Raw genomic sequence first — 18,887 nt, 5'->3', positions numbered from 1 at the left:
ACCACACAAATACCTTCATTATTTACAATGCTATCCTTTCTATTTTTTTTTCGAGAAAGTTGAATACTCTTGAATAACCACATCTCTGTAATAGTTTTAAGTCACATTAATTTACTTCTATCTGTGCTGTCAGCTCATCTATCTTGTGACAAATACTGATTGCATTTTTAAAACAGCATGTTAAGCATTGGGTTTTTTAAAATCAATACTTACACTGGTGCACTCTTCTTCTGCTACGTACTGCCCATTCCTGTGATGCTTCGATTATTGTTTTCCCTTGACCACCCCACACCTCTGCTCCCTTATTTCTTTTTGATTTTTTAAAGCAATATCACTTCTCTTGAATCCTTACCTGCCCACTAATTGGAGCAAAACAAACTCCAGTTCATCAATCAGGGAAGTACCAATAGGCCAGAAAGACAGAGCCACAACTGGAAGAGAGCACAGCTCCAGGGATTACTTTTTATTCACACTGTGGCTGTTAATTTTAGGGGCTCATGATCACAATATCCAAGTTTAGGCAGTCAAGGGTTTATCACAAGTAATTTTCTGATAGTTTATTAAATTTGTTCAGAATGTATTTCGATGATACATTAGTTAATTAGATTTTACAAAGTATATAATAGTGTTAATTGGGAATGGTTCGCTGATGCCATTGGACCATCCACTATGAGCATGGTGTGTTTTGGTCTTGTTAGTGCTTGGTAAGGTGTTAGGGGAGTCTTCCCTGTGTCTTCCTCCTCTTCTTCTGGTTCAACTTCCACCTGCCTGGTGAAACCTGCTCTCTGGGGACTGCCTGCCTACTGGGTCTTAAAGTCATAGAGATGTACAGCATGGAAACAGACCCTTTGGTCCAACCCGTCCATGCTGATCAGATATCCCAACCCAATCTAATCCCACTTGCCAGCACCCGGCCTATATCCCTCCAAACCTTTCCTATTCATATACCCATCCAAATGCCTTTTAAATGTTGCAATTGTACCAGTCTCCACCACTTCCTTCTGCAGCTCATTCCATACACGTACCACGCTCTGTGTGAAAATGTTGCCCCTTAGGTCTCTTTTATATCTTTCCCCTCTCACCCTAAACCTATGCCCTCTAGTTCTGGACTCCCAGACCCCAGGGAAAAGATTTTGCCTATTTACCCTATCCATGCCCCTCATAATTTTGTAAACCTCTATAAGGCCACCCCTCAGCCTCCGACGCTCCAGGGAAAACCGCTCCAGCCTGTTCAGCCTCTCCCTATAGCTCAGATCCTTGTAAATCTTTTCTGAACCCTTTCAAGTTTCACAACATCTTTCCAATAGGAAGGAGACCAGAATTGCATGCAATATTCCAACAGTGGCCTAACCAATATCCTGTACAGCCGCAACATTACCTCCCAAACCCTGTACTCAATACTCTGACCAATAAAGGAAAGCATACCAAACGTCTTCTTCACTATCCTATCCACCTGCGACTCCACTTTCAAGGAGCTATGAACCTGTACTCCAAGGTCTCTTTGTTCAGCAACACTCCCTAGAACCTTACCATTAAGTGTATATGTCCTGCTAAGATTTCCTTTCCTAAAATGCAGCACCTCGAATTTATCTGAATTAAACTCCATCTGCCACTTCTCTGCCCATTGGCCCATCTGGATAAGATCCTGTTGTAATCTGAGGTAACCCTCTTCGCTGTCCACTACACCTCCAATTTTGGTGTCACCTGCAAACTTACTAACTGTACCTCTTATACTCGCATCCAAATCATTTGTGTAAATGACAAAATATAGAGGACCCAACACCGATCCTCGTGGCACTCCACTGGTCACAGGCCTCCAGTGTGAAAAACAACCCTCCACCACCACCCTCTGTCTTCTACCTTTGAGCCAGTTCTGTATCCAGAAGGCTCATTCTCCCTGTATTCCGTGAGATCTAACCTTGCTCACTCGTCTCCCATAAGGAACCTTGTCGAACGCCTTACTGAAGTCCATATAGATCATATCTACTGCTCTGCCCTCATCAATCCTTTTTGTTATTTCTTCAAAAACTCGGTCAGTTTGTGAGACATGATTTCCCACTCACAAAGCCATGTTGACTATCCCTAATCAGTCCTTGCTTTTCCAAATCCCTCAGGATTCCCTCCAACAACTTGCTCACCATCGACATCAGGCTCACTGGTCTATAGTTCCCTGCCTTGTCCTTACCACCACCTTAGCCAACCTCCAGTCTCCCGGCACCTCATCTGTGATTATCGATGATACAAATATCTCAGCAAGAGGCCCAGCAATCACTTCCCTAGCTTCCCACAGAGTTCTTGGGTACACCTGATCAGGTCCTGGGGATTTACCCACCTTTATGCTTTTCAAGACATCCAGCACTTCCTCGTCTACAACATGGACATTTTGCAAGGTATCACTATCTATTTACTATATCTTCCATATCCTTTTCCACAATAAATACTGATGCAGTATACTCATTTAATATCTCCCGCATTTTCTGCGCCTCTACACAAAGGCCGCTATGCTGATCTTTGAGGGGCCCTATTCTCTCCCGAGTTACCCTTTTGTCCTTAACATATTTGTAAAAACCCTTTGGATTTTCCTTAATTCTATTTGCCAAAGCTATCTCATATTCCCTTTTTGCCCTCCTGATTTCCCTCTTAAGTATACTCCTACTGCCTTTATACTCTTCTAAGGATTCATTCGATCTATCCTGTCTATATCTTACATATACTTCCTTCTTTTTCTTAACCAAACTTTCAATTTCTTTAGTCATTCAGCATTCCCTTTACCTACCAGCCTTTCTTTTCACCCTAACAGGAATATACTTTCTCTGGATTCTCATTATCTCATTTCTGAAGGCTTTCCATTTTCCAGCCGTACCTCTACATGCAAACATCTGCCCCCAATCAGCTTTTGAAAGTTCTTGCCTAATACCGTCAAAATTGGCCTTTCTCCAATTTAAAACTTCAACTTTTAGATCTGGTCTATCCTTTTCCATCACTATTTTAAATCTAATAGAATTATGGTCACTGACCCCAAAGTGCTCCCCTACTGACACCTCAGTCACCTGCCCTGCCTTATTTCTCATGAGTAGGCCAAGTTTTGCACCTTCTCTACTAGGTACATCCACATACTGAATCAGAAAATTTTCTTGTACGCACTTAACAAATTCCTCTCCATCTAAACCCTTAACTCTATGGCAGTCCCAGTCGGCTTGATGAGAATTCCCCTTTGCCCTGGGTCTACTCTATTCTTGGGCCTTGTGCAGATCCTCCAACACAGGGTTAACCTAGCCCCAATATCATTATTCCAGCGCAAAATTTGGCTCCTTAACTATCTTGGCCTCTCCACGGCTATTCCAGCACAGATTTGGCCTAACCCCAATGAGCCTCCCCTGATGCCTCCTCTCCTGAGGACTCCTCACTGAGCCTGAAATTAATTGTTTCATTATAATTCTATCAACAGATTATTTTCTCTGGGTCCGTCAGTTGTCTGATACCATTTGGCCAATGGCCACGGGAAAGCAAGTTATGACGTAGGATGATTGTCATTCCCTTGCCTGCCTTCATCTGAGGGTCTGGTTACTATTCTCTCTCAGCTAATTTCCACAAACAACACACTGATAATTATTGATGCTAATCATAGACATCATGACCTCTGTTTTTTGTAACTCTTCCTTTTGTTTTCATATGCCAACATTTTGGAAAGTTAAGTGCTACCATAATAGGTGCTAAATGAAATCGCATGTTTTGCAGTAAATAGTAGGACTGTACAGTTTTTAATGGGCCCTAATATTTATCCAATCTTTGTGTCAACAGCACCCTGCCCACCTCTGAGTGCTGTGTATTACAATCAGTCCCTGGGCAAGTTTATTCAATTTCTTATGGTTCCGGACAGAGTCCCCAAAATCAGTCCAATCTCAGATGTGAGAAATGAAGTGGCTTCCTTCTTTATTAATCCACTCCTGCTTGTTAGTCACAATAATGTTAATTTAGAAAGGATCCCTTCCTGAGGTCAAGGCCTTTCTTCCAGGCTAAATTTGTTTTAAAAGTATCCAACTTAACCAGGTTTCCTTGAGGACATCAAAGAGTTTATTAAATACTAAATGTGAGAAGAAATAATAAATTAACAGATATACACACAAATTAGGAATTAGGAGAGAATCTAGTATTTAACTATTATATTATTTTTATTTCAGATCGCCACAGTATTCTGCTTTTAATTATAGCAGGCTGAAGTGATATAGTTTTAAACGCTTTGTGCTGAGGATTGAGCAAAATACCCAGCCATTCTTTCAAGTTCAAAGCAAGTACATTCTTGAGGGAAAAGTGCATCAACATAGACTTCACTAGTTTCCAAATCTCCCCTCCCCCCATATCATCCCAGATCCAACCCTCAAACTCGACACCGCCCTCTTGAACTGTCCTACCTGTTCATCTTCCCACCTATCTGCTCCACCCTCTCCACCACCTATCACAATCACCACCACCTGCATCCACCTATCACCTTCCCAGTTACCTTCCCAACAACCCCACCCCTACTCCCCTACTTATCTCTCAGCTACACATTTCCGATGAAGGGCTTATGCTCGAAACATTGATTCACCTGCTCCTTGGATGCTGCCTGACCTGCTGTACTTTTGCAGCACCATACCTTTGGACTCTATTATATTGACCACTATCCTATCTCCCCCAAACACCAAGTGTCTGACTTCATAAATACAGGTGGTCTGAACATTTGACACTTTTCCCATAATACACTTCTTTTGAACTTGAAAGAATAACAGGTCTTTTGCTCAAACCCCAGCACAAAACATATAATAATAGATCATTTCAGCCTGCTATAAATAAAAGCAGGACAAGAAAGCTAAATTTCAATTGGACACAGGAGACTGTATCCATCCTTTCAGATACTTCACTGCAAAGTGAAAGAGCTTATCGATACCCCATATCTTGTTCCTAAATTGCATCATTCTTTATGAAACAGAGTTCCAGGCATAGCTTTGGACCTCCTCTAATCTTCAGGTGCAGCAAACAAAGTTAACTCATTGCTGAGTGAGACTCCATTGATGGAGCAGCACCTCCAGCAATGGAGGAGGATTTAGCACATCATACATATCTCTTTGAAGAAAGGCAGGTAAAAACAGGAACAAGGATGATGATGAATAGCCATAAAGTCTGGTTCTGGACCTTAATTTGCTATTTCAGGGTCAGTTGTAGGGCATGATACTATGACAGAAACAGATAGTTTATTCCACAAAGCACTCCTGGATTCTAGTATACACCTCAAATATAGTGCCACTGAGGCAATGACAAATAGTTATTTTTCACTGACAAATAGTCACCAGTCCACAGGCCAATCAACTCCTTTTCTCTTTATATTTTCCCTCTGGCTCCAGCTCGTTTGAAATAATCTAACCACTATTTGTACAAACAGGACTCCTGATGGTGATGGGTTTTTGAAGGTGACAGTGTCTGGACAGGGGACTCCTGGCTGCAGTAGGCCTGGAGCCTGGGCTCTTGGCAGTGTCAGCCAGTCAGCAGCAGTAGCAGAGCCAGTGTCTCCTAGGGCATAACCCATCATCGTTACTGTAGCCAGAATGGGAACTCCTTGAAGACGGGAGCACCTTGCAGAGACCTTGCAGAAGCTGTGCTTGAGACCCAATTTGAACGGAAGGTGAACTCTATTTAAGTAATTTCTTTTTATTATTTTTGTAACTCAAACTGGCATCAAATTGCAGTGACACATTTTTTGCTGTATTTTCTTAGATATATCTAACAATAACATCATTCATCCATTCAGTACAGTAAACAGCATTTATAAAGATTGTCAGTTAACATGTTTTTTTAAAAAAAGTGTAGTAATATTTCCAGAATTCTTGGTTTTTAAAGCAGATCTTTTCCCACTTCAGTCCACAATCAAAAATACAGAAAAATAAAAAGAAATATCTTTACACCAGTAGCATTTACATTGGTAGATGAACAGGTGATTCCACAATCTTTATTGGCACAACTGTGTGATTCTCCCACTGCACAGAATTGGTGATCCATTATACAATGGAGTGGCACCCAGTTAGGTATATAGTCTTCAGGATGTCTACTCATAATGTGTTGACACTAGCTCCTGTGTTGATTTTAGTTTTAATGTATTTTCAGGACATCTGAGATTAATGGTTGTAAATGTCTAGACCAGTGTTCTCAATGGGGACGGAGGGGTATTTGCCTTCCTTCGGTGGGCGTTGAAGTCAAAGGGGGCAGCAAGGGGGCCTGAATGACTTTGTAGAGAGTTTACCAATCACTTGGAAGACTGCCGTGTCCTTAAAGGACATTGCTGTGTGCAGATGGATAGTTGCTTAACACGGGTCTGTTATTTTCCCTGCACCCATGAAGGCGTGCGCTCTGATTGGTTGCTGTGCTATTATTGATAGTCTTCTCTGTAAATGGCAAACCATTTGAACTCGTTCGCAGTTGGCACTGATTCTACTGCCGAAATCAATATCACCTAACTCGTGTTGCTTCTAGGAAGATGATAGACAGCTTTTCAACTGCTCTACCAGGTGGTAGAATGAATGCACATTACATCCTAATTCGTCAATCAAATTTTGTGACTTGTCTGAGCGTCTTAAAATTATCACGATAAGGTAATACCCATGATTCTTTCAGGGTATACAAGCGACAGTGTAAAAATGGCCTCATCAAGTAAGAAAAAGAGCAGGCAGTATAGCATGGACTATTTGCGATATGGTTTTATTCAATCTCCACCTAATAAGCAGTTACCACTGTGCTTGCTCTGTGAACAAAGTTTTTCCAACGAGGCTATGCAGACTTCCCATCTTATTAAACATTTGGAAAAGAAACACAGTGACAAAGAGGACAAAGATTTGGCATATTTTCAAACATTAAAGAATAAATTCAATCAGCGGCCAAAGATTTCCACTGCTTTTTCAATGATAGGAGCCACAAATGTGGATGGCCTTGTGGCATCATACAACATAACGAAGCTAATTGCAAAATGTGGTAAACCTCATTCCGTAGTGAATCGTTGGTGCTTCAAGCTATTGCTGAAGTATTATCAACCGTGCTACATCAGGAACCATCAATGACTATCAAGCATATTCCTCTTAGCAACGATTCTGTGAGAAGGCGCATTGATGAAATGGCTCAAATGTTGAGGATAAATTATGTTCCCTTTTGATATTGAAAGAAATCGCCTTACAACTAGACGAAAGTACTATATGCAGAAATCAAGCTTTACTTTTGAGGTATGTACGTTTCATCGACAAAAATGAAATACGCGAAGAACTACTTTTTGCTCTGGATCTACCGACAGATACCAAAGGTACGACTATCTTCAACTGCGTCAAGGATTATTTTGATAAAAAGTCTGTTCCCTTCAAAAACATTGTTGCTTGTGCTACAGATGCACGCCAACATCGAGGATTTGTTGCATTATTAAAGAGAGAAGTGCCACATGTTTTCACAGTACACTGCATTATCCATCTGCAGCATCTGGCTGCAAAGAAACTTAGTGAAGCCCTCAACCATTTTCTACAAGTGGTGATAGATATGGTAACTTAAATAAAGAGACATACTCTGAATGAACGACTTCTCCGCCAACTCTGTAAAGATAATGAAGATGAATTTCTCTAACTGCTGCTACACACAGAAGTGAGATGGCTCTCGAAAGGAAAATGCCTCAATCATTTCCATGAACTGTTCGATTCTATCATCGAATTCCTACACAGAAGCAATGAAAACCCTTGTATGAAAGCCGAAACTGTAAAACACGACTGTGCATATCTCGCGGATGTATTCGATAAGTGCAATTCGCCGATCATGCAGATACAAGGAGATAATGAGTTTCATAAAAGCAAGGAATGCTGTTACATCTTTTATTGTGAAACTTGATCTCTTTCATCAGAATATCAGGCGTCGTGAGTTTAACCAGTTCCCGAGTTTAAACAATATCGCGGAGGATGTTACTAATGATCAATTACTTATCTACTCAGCTCACATTCATGCACTGCAGGATGATATGAAAATACGATTTGCTGATCTTATCGAGCTGGAGATCCCTACATGGCTGACTGACCCCTTTATCTCATGCGCAGAAGAAATGGACATTCGCCTTCAGGAAGAAATGATAGAGCTCCAAAATGACACTGCAATGAAAATTCAGTTTTCGCAAATGGGTGAGCCCCTTTTTTGGATTCAAGATGCCACCCGATGTCGTTTCCGGCTATTAAGCGAAGAGGCAAAGCGGTTTGCACTACCATTTCCGACCTCTTATTTGGTTGAGAAAGGATTCAGTGCCATCGCCAGAATACAAGATAAGACCCACAATCGCATGGATGTTGTTCAGCGTGGTGACCTGAGATTGTTTTTGACAAAAATTGAACCAGATTTAGCAAGACAACATGAACCACAAGGATCGCATTGACTATTTTGCTATCACAGACTAAATTTTATACAGACTGAGCCAAAAGTAGGTGGACAGTAAGAACAGTAATAAATGATAACATTTATTTTTTGTTGTATATAAAATATATTTCACAAAAGTTTTCCATTTTCAGCACTGCAGTTATATGTGCAAAAACAGACTTTGGTGATTTGGGGGCATTGCATGATTTCAAGGATAAGAAGGGGGCGTTGAATACGGAAAGGTTGAGAAACACTGGTCTAGACCATAAACATGGCGTGTGAGGATAACAATATGGGAAGCCTCGTCATCTTCTGACATGTGCCTTTCTCTTGTTTGACTCAGAAACTCATTGATGTTTATGTACCTTGTTAACATTTTCTTTGCTGCTGGTGTTGGTCACTTATATTTTGTTCTGGAGTCTGGCGTGGCCTTGGGCACATGCCCAATATCCCATGGTACCACGTGTGTACAGGAATCACCAAAAGCTGAAAGCTTTTGTGTCGGTATGACAAACTACATCACTTCGACCTTTTTGCTTTGGTTCATTTTGTTAATGATAGTGAACGTGTTGGCTGCGCTTGAAGCATATAATTGTTGTTAGTTTGCTTCTACTGTTTTATACTTGTGTCCATGCTTAAGTACAGTGTCTTGCAAAAAGGTTCATTCCTAAAGGCTTTAATTGGTATAGAGACAATGACTAACTTACTGAGCTTCTTTGACAGTTCCTTTTCACAGAGGTCACACTAATACTCTTGGCTGTGGCATCTTCTGACAAACTAGTCAATAGATGTTTGGTTTGCAATTTGCATGACATGAATTGTGGTTTATTGATCCTGAAGATCATTTTTTTGCCTTGAATTGGTCTTCAAGACCAGATGTGTTAATTCTGTGAATTCTAGTAATTCTGTCAATTCCTTGCACGTAACGAAAAAGATTTAAGAAGTTCATTTCTCTGGAACTTCAATTACTTAGTCCATTTAAAACTGTTACTTTAGAAATTTCAGCTGAAAAATGTGTTGCTGGAAAAGCGCAGCAGGTCAGGCAGCATCAAAGGAGGAGAATCGACGTTTCGGGCATAAGCCCTTCTTCAGGAATCCTTTAGAAATTGCACTATTGTAGTTGTAGTTTATCCCTATAGGTGGTGTTTGTACCAAAGGCAACTTTTATTTTTTTTGGTTAGGAGAAAGGAAATGGTGGAATTGACCAATATCTGGCCGCAGATAAATCTTCCATTATGATCCTAGTTGATGTTATAACTGGTTACACCAGAAAATCACTTTCTCTAAAACCTCAATGTGGTTTATTTAACTTCAATTCTCAGTCATGAAGATTAATAGCATCTTCCTGGAGTTGCCACACACCTGAGCTTAAACATCTTTAGATTCAATTAACCTCTTCATGGTTTTACGCAAATACATCTGGTCTGGGACCATCACAAACCCCTCCTTATAAGATAACATAGTGTTAACAAATCTAGTCTATCTCTTTCTTTCTCAGGAACCTACAGCATTTAAAAGTCTTTTGGTAGGTATTCGAATAGGAAGGGTTTAGAGGGATATGGGCCAAGTGTTGGCAAATGAGACTAAATTAGATTAGGATATCTGGTCGGCATGGATGAGTTGGACCAAAGGGTCTGTTCCTGTGCTGTACATCTCTATGACTATATAACACTGCACACATAAAAGCTTTGACAGAACTGCCCAAAACTGAAAGTAGAACTGATAAAGTATCATTTTCTAGGCTATTTATAATTCTCGAAAACTCAAACAAATCCAGAAATTTCTAACAAAAACCTTGTGACATAATTCTTTAGCTTACTAGGTTATAAATCTTCGTCAGGTAAACAAAATCCCACTAGTTTTGAAAGCTAGCCCTTACAAATTTTAAAACAAAATCACCATAACTACAGAAACAGTTTAAGTTAATTAAATCCTTCAGACACATTGAAAACTCACATGTCACTACTTCAAAACCAAAACATTAATTATTAACGCAAATATTTTAATAATATAAATCACTCAGTTTACATTAGACAATATGACCATAAAATATAGGACTAGAATTAAGTCCTTCGACCCATCAAGTCTACTCTGTTATTTGATCATGACTAATATCTTCCTCAACCCCATTTTGCTACCTTCTCTCCATAACCTTTGATCTACTTAACACTCAAGAATCTAACTATCTAGCTCTCTCTTAAAGACACTTGGCCTCCATCACAATTGTGGTGATGAATTCCACAGATTCACCATCCTCTTGCTGAAGAAATTTCTTCTCATCTTATTTGAAAGAGTTGTCCATTTACTCTGAGGTTGTGCCTTCAGGTCCTAGTGTCTCCTATTCGTGGAAACATCTTTTGCACACCCATTCCATAAAGATGTCTCAGTATTCTGTAAATTTCAATGGATCCTTCTAAACCCCATCATGTACAGAACATTCCTACAAACCTTACCTAGGTTCCCTCCAAGACCAGCATATCCTTCCTTAGATACAGGTTCAAAAATTTCCCCTCACAATATTCCAAATACAGTCTGACCAGAGCCTCAAACAGAACCTTATACAGTCTCAGCAGTACATCCTGCTATTGTATTCCAGTCCTCTCCAAATGAATACTAACAAAGCATTTGCCTTTCTATCTGCCAACCAATACTGCATGTTAACATTAAAGGAATTCTAGTTCCAGATTCTCAAATTCCTTTGTGCTTTAACTTTCGAAGTCTTACCCCATTTAGGAAGTAGTGTAATGTGTTTAATCACTCTCTTTCCCCACATGGTATGCTATCTGCCAATTCTCTGCCCACTCTCTGATCCTGTCTAAGTCATTTTGCAGCTGCCTGATCTCCTCAACACTACCTGTCACTCCAGCTATCTTTCTGTCACCTGTAAACGTAGCAACAATGCTCTTACTTCATTCATCCCGATTGTTAATGTACAATATGAATAGTTGTGGTCTCGACACCACATTTCTAAATGTTAAAAACCATGTTGTTAGTGTTTTGTGTAGTTTTTTAAGGAGCATTTTGAGAGATGCTTTTAAGAACATTTAAATGCTTTTTGTTTAAAAAAAAGTAGCATGAGCAATATCTTTTTTTTAAGAAAAAGAGAGATATAGTGATAGCCTTTTATTTTACTTGTATTTGTTTCCTCAACTTTGTTTGCTTTCTTGTAAAGGGATGCTTAAAATTTCTTATATCTTGAAATAATTTATATAATATTTAATTTTAATAAAAAAGGAATTAGTTCTATCATCTTTGTGGTCAATGATCTATATATAGATACGTATGTTATCTATAGATAGGTTATTGTTTGAATTACTTACAGTGTGGAAACAGGCCCTTCAAGCCCACACCGATCCACAACCCACCCAGACTCATTCCCCCCTGCCCCTAACACTATGGGCAATCTAACATGGCCAACTCACCTAACCTGCACATTTTTGGACTGTGGGAGGAAACCCACACAGACACGGGGAGAATGTGCAAACTCCATACAGTCAGTCACCTGAGGCAGGAATTGAACCTGGGTCTCTGATGCTGTGAGGCAGCAGTGTTAACCATTGTGCCATCATGCTGCCCAGGATTTTCTGATGTTCCAAGCTACTGCCCAGTTGGTCTTCAATTAATTTTCCAAATATCTGTTACTATAATATTGAAGTCTCCTGGGGTTGATCTACTTGAGGAAGCTTTAAGTTATAAAACATCTGTACAATGAAAGGGAAGTTCAAAGTTTGGGAGAAGATTTGTAGCTCGGGTGCTCGTTGTTGTGGTTCTGTTCGCCAAGCTGGGAATTTGTGTTGCAGACGTTTCATCCCCTGTCTAGGTGACATCCTCAGTGCTTGGGAGCCTCCTGTGAAGCACTTCTGTGATCTTTCCTCCGGCATTTATAGTGGTTTGTATCTGCCGCTTCTGGTTGTCAGTTCCAGCTGTCCGCTGCAGTGGCCGGTATATTGGGTCCAGGTCGATGTGCTTATTGATTGAATCTGTGGATGAGTGCCATGCCTCTAGGAATTCCCTGGCTGTTCTCTGTTTGGCTTGTCCTATAATAGTAGTGTTGTCCCAGTCGAATTCATGTTGCTTGTTATCTGAGTGTGTGGCTACTAAGGATAGCTGGTCGTGTCGTTTCATGGCTAGTTGGTGTTCATGGATGCAGATCGTTAGCTGTCTTCCTGTTTGTCCTATGTAGTGTTTTGTGCAGTCCTTGCATGGGATTTTGTACACTACATTGGTTTTGCTCATGCTGGGTATTGGGTCCTTCGTTCTGGTGAGTTGTTGTCTGAGAGTGGCTGTTGGTTTATGTGCTGTTATGAGTCCTAGTGGTCGCAGTAGTCTGGCTGTCAGTTCAGAAATGTTTTTGATGTATGGTAGTGTGGCAAGTCCTTTGGGTTGTGGCATGTCCTCATTCCATTGTCTTTCTCTTAGGCATCTGTTGATGAAGTTGTGGGAGTATCCGTTTTATGGCGAATACATTGTAGAGGTGTTCTTCTTCCTCTTTTGTAGTTCTGGTGTACTGCAGTGTGTTGTGGCCCTTTTGAACAGTATCTTGATGCAACTTCTTTTGTGTGTGTTGGGGTGGTTGCTTTTGTAGTTTAGGACTTGGTCTGTGTGTGTGGCTTTCTTGTATACCTTTGTGGTGAATTCTCCGTTCGGTGTTCTCTGTACCATCACGTCTAGGAATGGGAGTTGGTTGTCCTTTTCTTCCTCTCTGGTGAATCGGATTCCTGTGAGTGTGGTGTTGATGATCCGATGTGTGTTCTCTATTGCTGTGTTTTTAATGATTACAAAGGTATCATCTACATATATGACCCAAAGTTTGACATACAGAACAGACAACAAGACCGGGAACCTATCAACAAAGATGGCATACACAAACTACTGGACCTGTGCCTCACAACACACCTCACATTCAACAACCAGATATACGAACAAATCAACGGCACATGGGCTCACCCATCTCTGGACTCACAGCAGAAGTGTAATGCAAAGGTTTGAACAAACAGTCTTACCACAAATTCAACCCAAACTCTGGGTCAGATATGTAGATGATACCTTTGTAATCATTAAAAACACAGAAATAGAGAACACATACCGGATCATCAACACCACACTCATAGGAATCCGATTCACTAGAGAGGAAGAAAAGGACAACCAACTCCCATTCCTAGACGTGAGGGTACAGAGAACACCAAACGGAGAATTCACCACAAAGGTGTACAGGAAAGCCACACACACAGACCAAGTCCTCAACTATAAAAGCAACCACCCCAACACACACAAAAGAAGTTGCATCAAGACACTGTTCAAAAGGGCCACAACACACTGCAGCACACCAGAACTGCAAAAAGAGGAAGAAGAACATCTCTACAATGTATTCGCCAAAAACGGATACCCCCGCAATTTCATCAAAAGATGCCTAAGGGAAAGACAATGGAATGAGGACATGCCACAACCCAAAGGACTCGCCACACTACCATACATCAAAAACATTTCTGAACTGACAGCCAGACTACTGTGACCACTAGGACTCATAACAGCACACAAACCAACAGCTATTCTCAGACAACAACTCACCAGGACGAAGGACCCGATACCCAGCATGAGCAAAACCAATGTAGTGTACAAAATCCCATGCAAGGACTGCACAAAACACTACATAGGACAAACAGGAAGACAGCTAACGATCCGCATCCACGAACACCAACTAGCCACGAAACGACATGACCAGCTATCCTTAGTAGCCACACACACAGGTGACAAGCAACATGAATTCGACTGGGACAACACTACTATTATAGGACAAGCCAAACAGAGAACAGCCAGGGAATTCCTAGAGGCATGGCACTCATCCACAGATTCAATCAATAAGCACATCGACCTGGACCCAATATACCGGCCACTGCAGCAGACAGCTGGAACTGACAACCAGAAGCGGCAGATACAAATCACTATAAATGCCGGAGGAAACATCACAGAAGCGCTTCACAGGAGGCTCCCAAGCACTGAGGATGTCACCAAGACGGGGACAAAACATCTGCAACACAAATTCCCAGCTCGGCGAACAGAACCACAACAATAAAGGGAAGTGGCCAGTCCTCCAGATCAGCTTGTCTCTGCTTTGATTTGATTTGATTTGGGTTCTGAGCTGCTCGTCAGTTTTGAGGGTCCTGATCCAAGAAACAGCTACATGGAAGAAGGTGTTTCATGCTGAATCCCTCTGCCATCTCTCTTTCTCATGTAAGATCCTGTGGTTGATTTTACCTTTTCTTTTTGCCCAGGTATGTTTTTGGGGATTGTTTCAGGAATTTGGAACAGCTTTGGAACAGTTGGGATAGACTCATGGGTTTTTGGATAGGTTAAGTTATTCTGTATTCTGTTTTCTTTTGTTTGTGTTTCATTCGGTGATCTTGCAGATCAACTCTGTTTTGTTTAAAACTAAATGGTTGGACCAGCTGCGTCACTCCGGAATGTCTACTATACACCTGCTCCAAACAACTGCCAAAGTTAGGGTCCGGACTACTTTCTTGAAATGTGTTGAGAGGGTCTAGCCTGGTCCATAACAAGTTGGAGGCTCACTTGGGATTTGTTCTATAGTCCAAATTGAGATTAAGGTTGTTGGATTCAAAGGCTGTGAGTGATAGGTGTTAGTGTTTTGTGTTCTGGATGTAGATTTTGGTTTGTTTGAACAGTCCTTGGGATAGCAATGGCTCTTTCTGTCAGTACTTTGGGGGTTTTGCAAAAGGTGATTAAGGTCAAGCTGCTGGAATTAGCGAACAAGCTGGAGTTGGAGCTGCCTCCTTCCGTAAAGAAAGGAGAGATAATTAGCGCAATAGCTCAGCATTTAAATTTGCTGGAAATACCATCAGAATCTTTAGAGATGGCTAAAGTTCAATTGAAAATGAAGCAGCTTGAGTTAGAGACAAGGGAAGGGCAAAAGAAATGAAACTGTTTGAATTACGATTAAAAGCAGAAGGAAGAGAAAAAAGAATGAAAGGCCCTAGCAGTACAAAAAGAAAAGGACACAATCACTTTAGTAGAACAAAAAGAAAAGGAGAGAGAAAGAGAGAGAAAAGGAGAGAGGAAAGGAAGAAAGAGGGGGAGTTTGAACTTAAGATATTGGCACTTAGACAGGAAAGCCAGCCTAAAAGGATGGAGATGAAGGCTGAAGGTAAGCTTAGTGAGGACAAGCAAACCCATGGTAGCCAAAGGCCTGGTGAGAAGCATTGCTTAAATTTGATGAAAGCGATGTGGAAGCCTTTTTCATCTCAGTTGAAAAGGTAGCTAAACAAATGCGGTGGCCAGTGACCATGTGCTTTTTGTTGATCCAAACGAAACTTGGAGGTAGAGCTAGTGAGATATTCGCATCACAATCAGAGGTGGTATTTGGGGTGTATGAGGAGGTGAAGAAAGCCATCTTAAGTGCATATGAGCTTGTGCCAGAAGCCTACAGACAATGTTTCAAGAATCTAAGATCAAACCTACAGTGAGTTTGAAAGGATCAAACAAAGTAATTTTGATTGGTAGATAAGAGCATTAAAGTTAGAGCAAACCTTTTAGTCACAAGTAGGGGTGACATGATACTGGGGATGGGCAGAGTGCTTATCCTGACTTTGTCTTCTTTTTAGTAGTGAGGCCGCACATTTTGCAAGGCCTTTGGTGACCAAGCTACAACAGATCACGACCCTTCAGACTACCTTGAATTCAATACTTACACCAACCACCAAGAAATAACTTATTTTTTGCTAGACAAAGGCTTTTTGAGTATGGGGATAGGCCACGGAAGTATTTAGCATATCTGACGAGGAAAAAGCGTGCTCCCCAATCCCTTACTGCAGTTAGAAACAGCGCTGGGGTCCTTACATATGATGCCAAAAGAATTAATGAGGTTTTTCATAGATTTTACTCTGAATTGTATTGGTCAGAAGGTTGTGACTTAAGGATCATCTCCTTGTTTATTTCTTTTGCCCAAGGCTGGGGCACAGTCCGGGCCTGAAGGACTATGCAGGAGGACATGGGTAGAGTGAGTGCCCCTATGGGCAGGGGGGAGAGTCTCCCGTTCAAGGTTTTATAGTTTTTTTGTAGTTTTTTGGTAGCAATAGTTGTTTATAGTTATCATAGAGTAGTTTTTGTATACATAATTCTGTGACTCTATGAGTCACCATTTACTTGTGCTCGGTGCATTGCAAGCCGTGTTCTCCCTCCCGGGGGTTCAAGGGTCTCTGAAAGGGGATATGGCTAAGTGTCTTGTTAAATGGTGCATCTGGAACATCAAGTCATTCGCCTGTTAAAAGGAAAAAAAGTGCTTTCTAGCCTTAAGAGGGAAAAGGCTGATATCACCCTGTTACAGGAAACCCATCTTGATGATGGGGCTTACAGCAGGGGGGGGTTATGATTGGGTATTCTTTTCATCCTTTACTACTAAAAGTAGGGGAGTGGCTGTACTTATCCAGAAAAATCTTCTGTTCACATTATTAGAGCAGGTGAAAGATGAGCAATGGTGGTTTGTGATACTTAAGGCCCTGATACATGGGGAGGAATATGGCATTTTAAATATCTCCTGTCCTCTGGCGCATCCTCTCAAATTTTTGATTAGTGCCTTTTCTAAGCTGAGTGCCTTTGGAACACGGCATATTGTTATGGGGGGGGTGGATTTGAATTGCCTTTAGGATCCAACAGTGGACAGGATGCTTAGTGGACCTCCAACTACCTGTTCGCAGGCCAAGCAGATGGCTGACATATGCAAGGAGTTGGGGCTGGTGGATATTTGTAGATGTTTCACCCTACCGGCAGGGACTTCGCCTTTATTTCAAACTCACATAAATGTCACATGAGAATTGATCTTTATTTGGCTCTGTTGACCCTTCTGGATTTGATTATGAGTTGTAAAATTGGGAACATAGCTATCTCTAATCACATGGCGGTATATTTGGAGGTTAAGGCCAAGAGTGAGGGGCAAAGTTTGCAACACTGGCATCTGGATTGTTTTTTCCTTAAGGATCCCAAATTTGTGGAATACTTTTTGAGGGAGTTTCAGGAATTCTTGATTATCAACTCAGGCACGGCTAGTCTGTGTTATGGAAGACCGCCAAGGCCTTTGCTAAGGGATTAGTTGTTTTGTATTTGGCGAACTAGAAAGGACAGAAGGGGGAACAGCAGCATCTACTTGAGACACAGCTGAAAGCCGCTGAGGCCGCACATTTTGCAAGGCCTTTGGTGACCAAGCTACAACAGATCATGACCCTTCAGACTACCTTGAATTCAATACTTACACCAACCACCAAGAAATAACTTATTTTTTGCTAGACAAAGGCTGCTTGAGTATGGGGATAGGCCACGGAAGTATTTAGCGTAGCTGACGAGGAAAAAGCGTGCTCCCCAATCCCTTACTGCAGTTAGAGACAGCGCTGGGGTCCTTACATATGATGCCAGAAGAATTAATGAGGCTTTTCAGAGATTTTACTCTGAATTGTATTGGTCTGAAAGTTGTGAGGATGGATGGGCCAAGTGGGAAGCCCTTTTTAAGAACTGGACCTCCCAGGGGTAAACTTGGAACAGGCTTCTCACCTTAATGCCCCCTTGACGGTTCAGGAAATACAGTATGCAGCTAAGCAACTTCAGAGTGGGAAAGCGCCTGGCCCTGATGGTCTCCTGGGTGAGTTTTACAAGGGGTTTATAGGGACTCTCTCAGGGCCGATGTTGGAGATGTACAATCACTACTATATGCATGAATGCCTACCACCATTTTTGAGAGAAGCTAATATTTCCCTCATTCTTAAGGAGGGGAAGGTTCCTGAGGATTGTGCCTCATACAGGGGGCCCATCTCTCTATTAAATTCAGATTTTAAGATTCTGCCTAAGATTTTGGCGCTGAGATTGGAGAAGGTGTTGCCCTATATTGTCAAAGAAGACCAGACAGGTTTTATAAGGGGCTGTAGGTTTTCTCATAATATTAGAAGGTTGCTGAAAATGATTCAAGCTTGTCAGCAACAATCGATTCAGGGGTTGGTGATTTCCTTAGATACAGAGAAAGCATTTGACTGGGTGGAATGGCCATGTCTCTTCTATGTCTTAGAGCGGTTTGGGTTGGGTGAGGTCTTTGCTAGGTGGTGGAGGTTTTATATCACCACCCTCTGGCAGCGGTCATCACCAATGGGATGAAGTCCGGGAACTTTAGGATTGGCGGGATAGTCATCAAGGCTGCCCCCTCGCACCGTTGTTGTTTACGTTGGTGATAGACACGCTGGCAGAGGCAATTCGTCAGAGTGTCAACATAACCGCTTCGGAAGTGGGATCGAGGGCACATAAGATTATACTGTATGCGGATGATGTCCTTCGGTTTTTATCGAACCCGATGACCTCTGTACCACATCTGATACGATGTATTAATTCATTTGGAGCTATTTCAGGATATAAGATCAACTTTGCAAAGTTGGAGGCTATGCCTTTGGGGAACCTCAAGGAAGTACCAGAGATTGAAAATGGCCCTAGGT

General features: G+C 41.5%; 1 protein-coding gene across 1 annotated transcript; it reads left to right on the top strand.

The window, feature by feature from the left end:
• The first annotated feature begins 6,668 nt into the window (after window positions 1-6,668).
• On the top strand, window positions 6,669-7,560 carry LOC148149430 (zinc finger BED domain-containing protein 5-like). Its single transcript, XM_087990218.1, is given in 3 exon segments — window positions 6,669-7,014; window positions 7,017-7,142; window positions 7,145-7,560. Coding segments are annotated over 3 exon segments (888 nt in total).
• The last annotated feature ends 11,327 nt before the right edge of the window (window positions 7,561-18,887 follow it).

This window comes from Chiloscyllium plagiosum, unplaced genomic scaffold (genome assembly GCF_037043375.1).
Source record: "Chiloscyllium plagiosum isolate Xiang-an unplaced genomic scaffold, Cpla_swu_hap1 HiC_scaffold_8, whole genome shotgun sequence".
NCBI lineage: Eukaryota > Metazoa > Chordata > Chondrichthyes > Orectolobiformes > Hemiscylliidae > Chiloscyllium > Chiloscyllium plagiosum.
The sequence above is the reverse complement of the archived record's forward strand: the minus strand, read 5'-3'. Positions and strand labels throughout refer to the sequence as shown.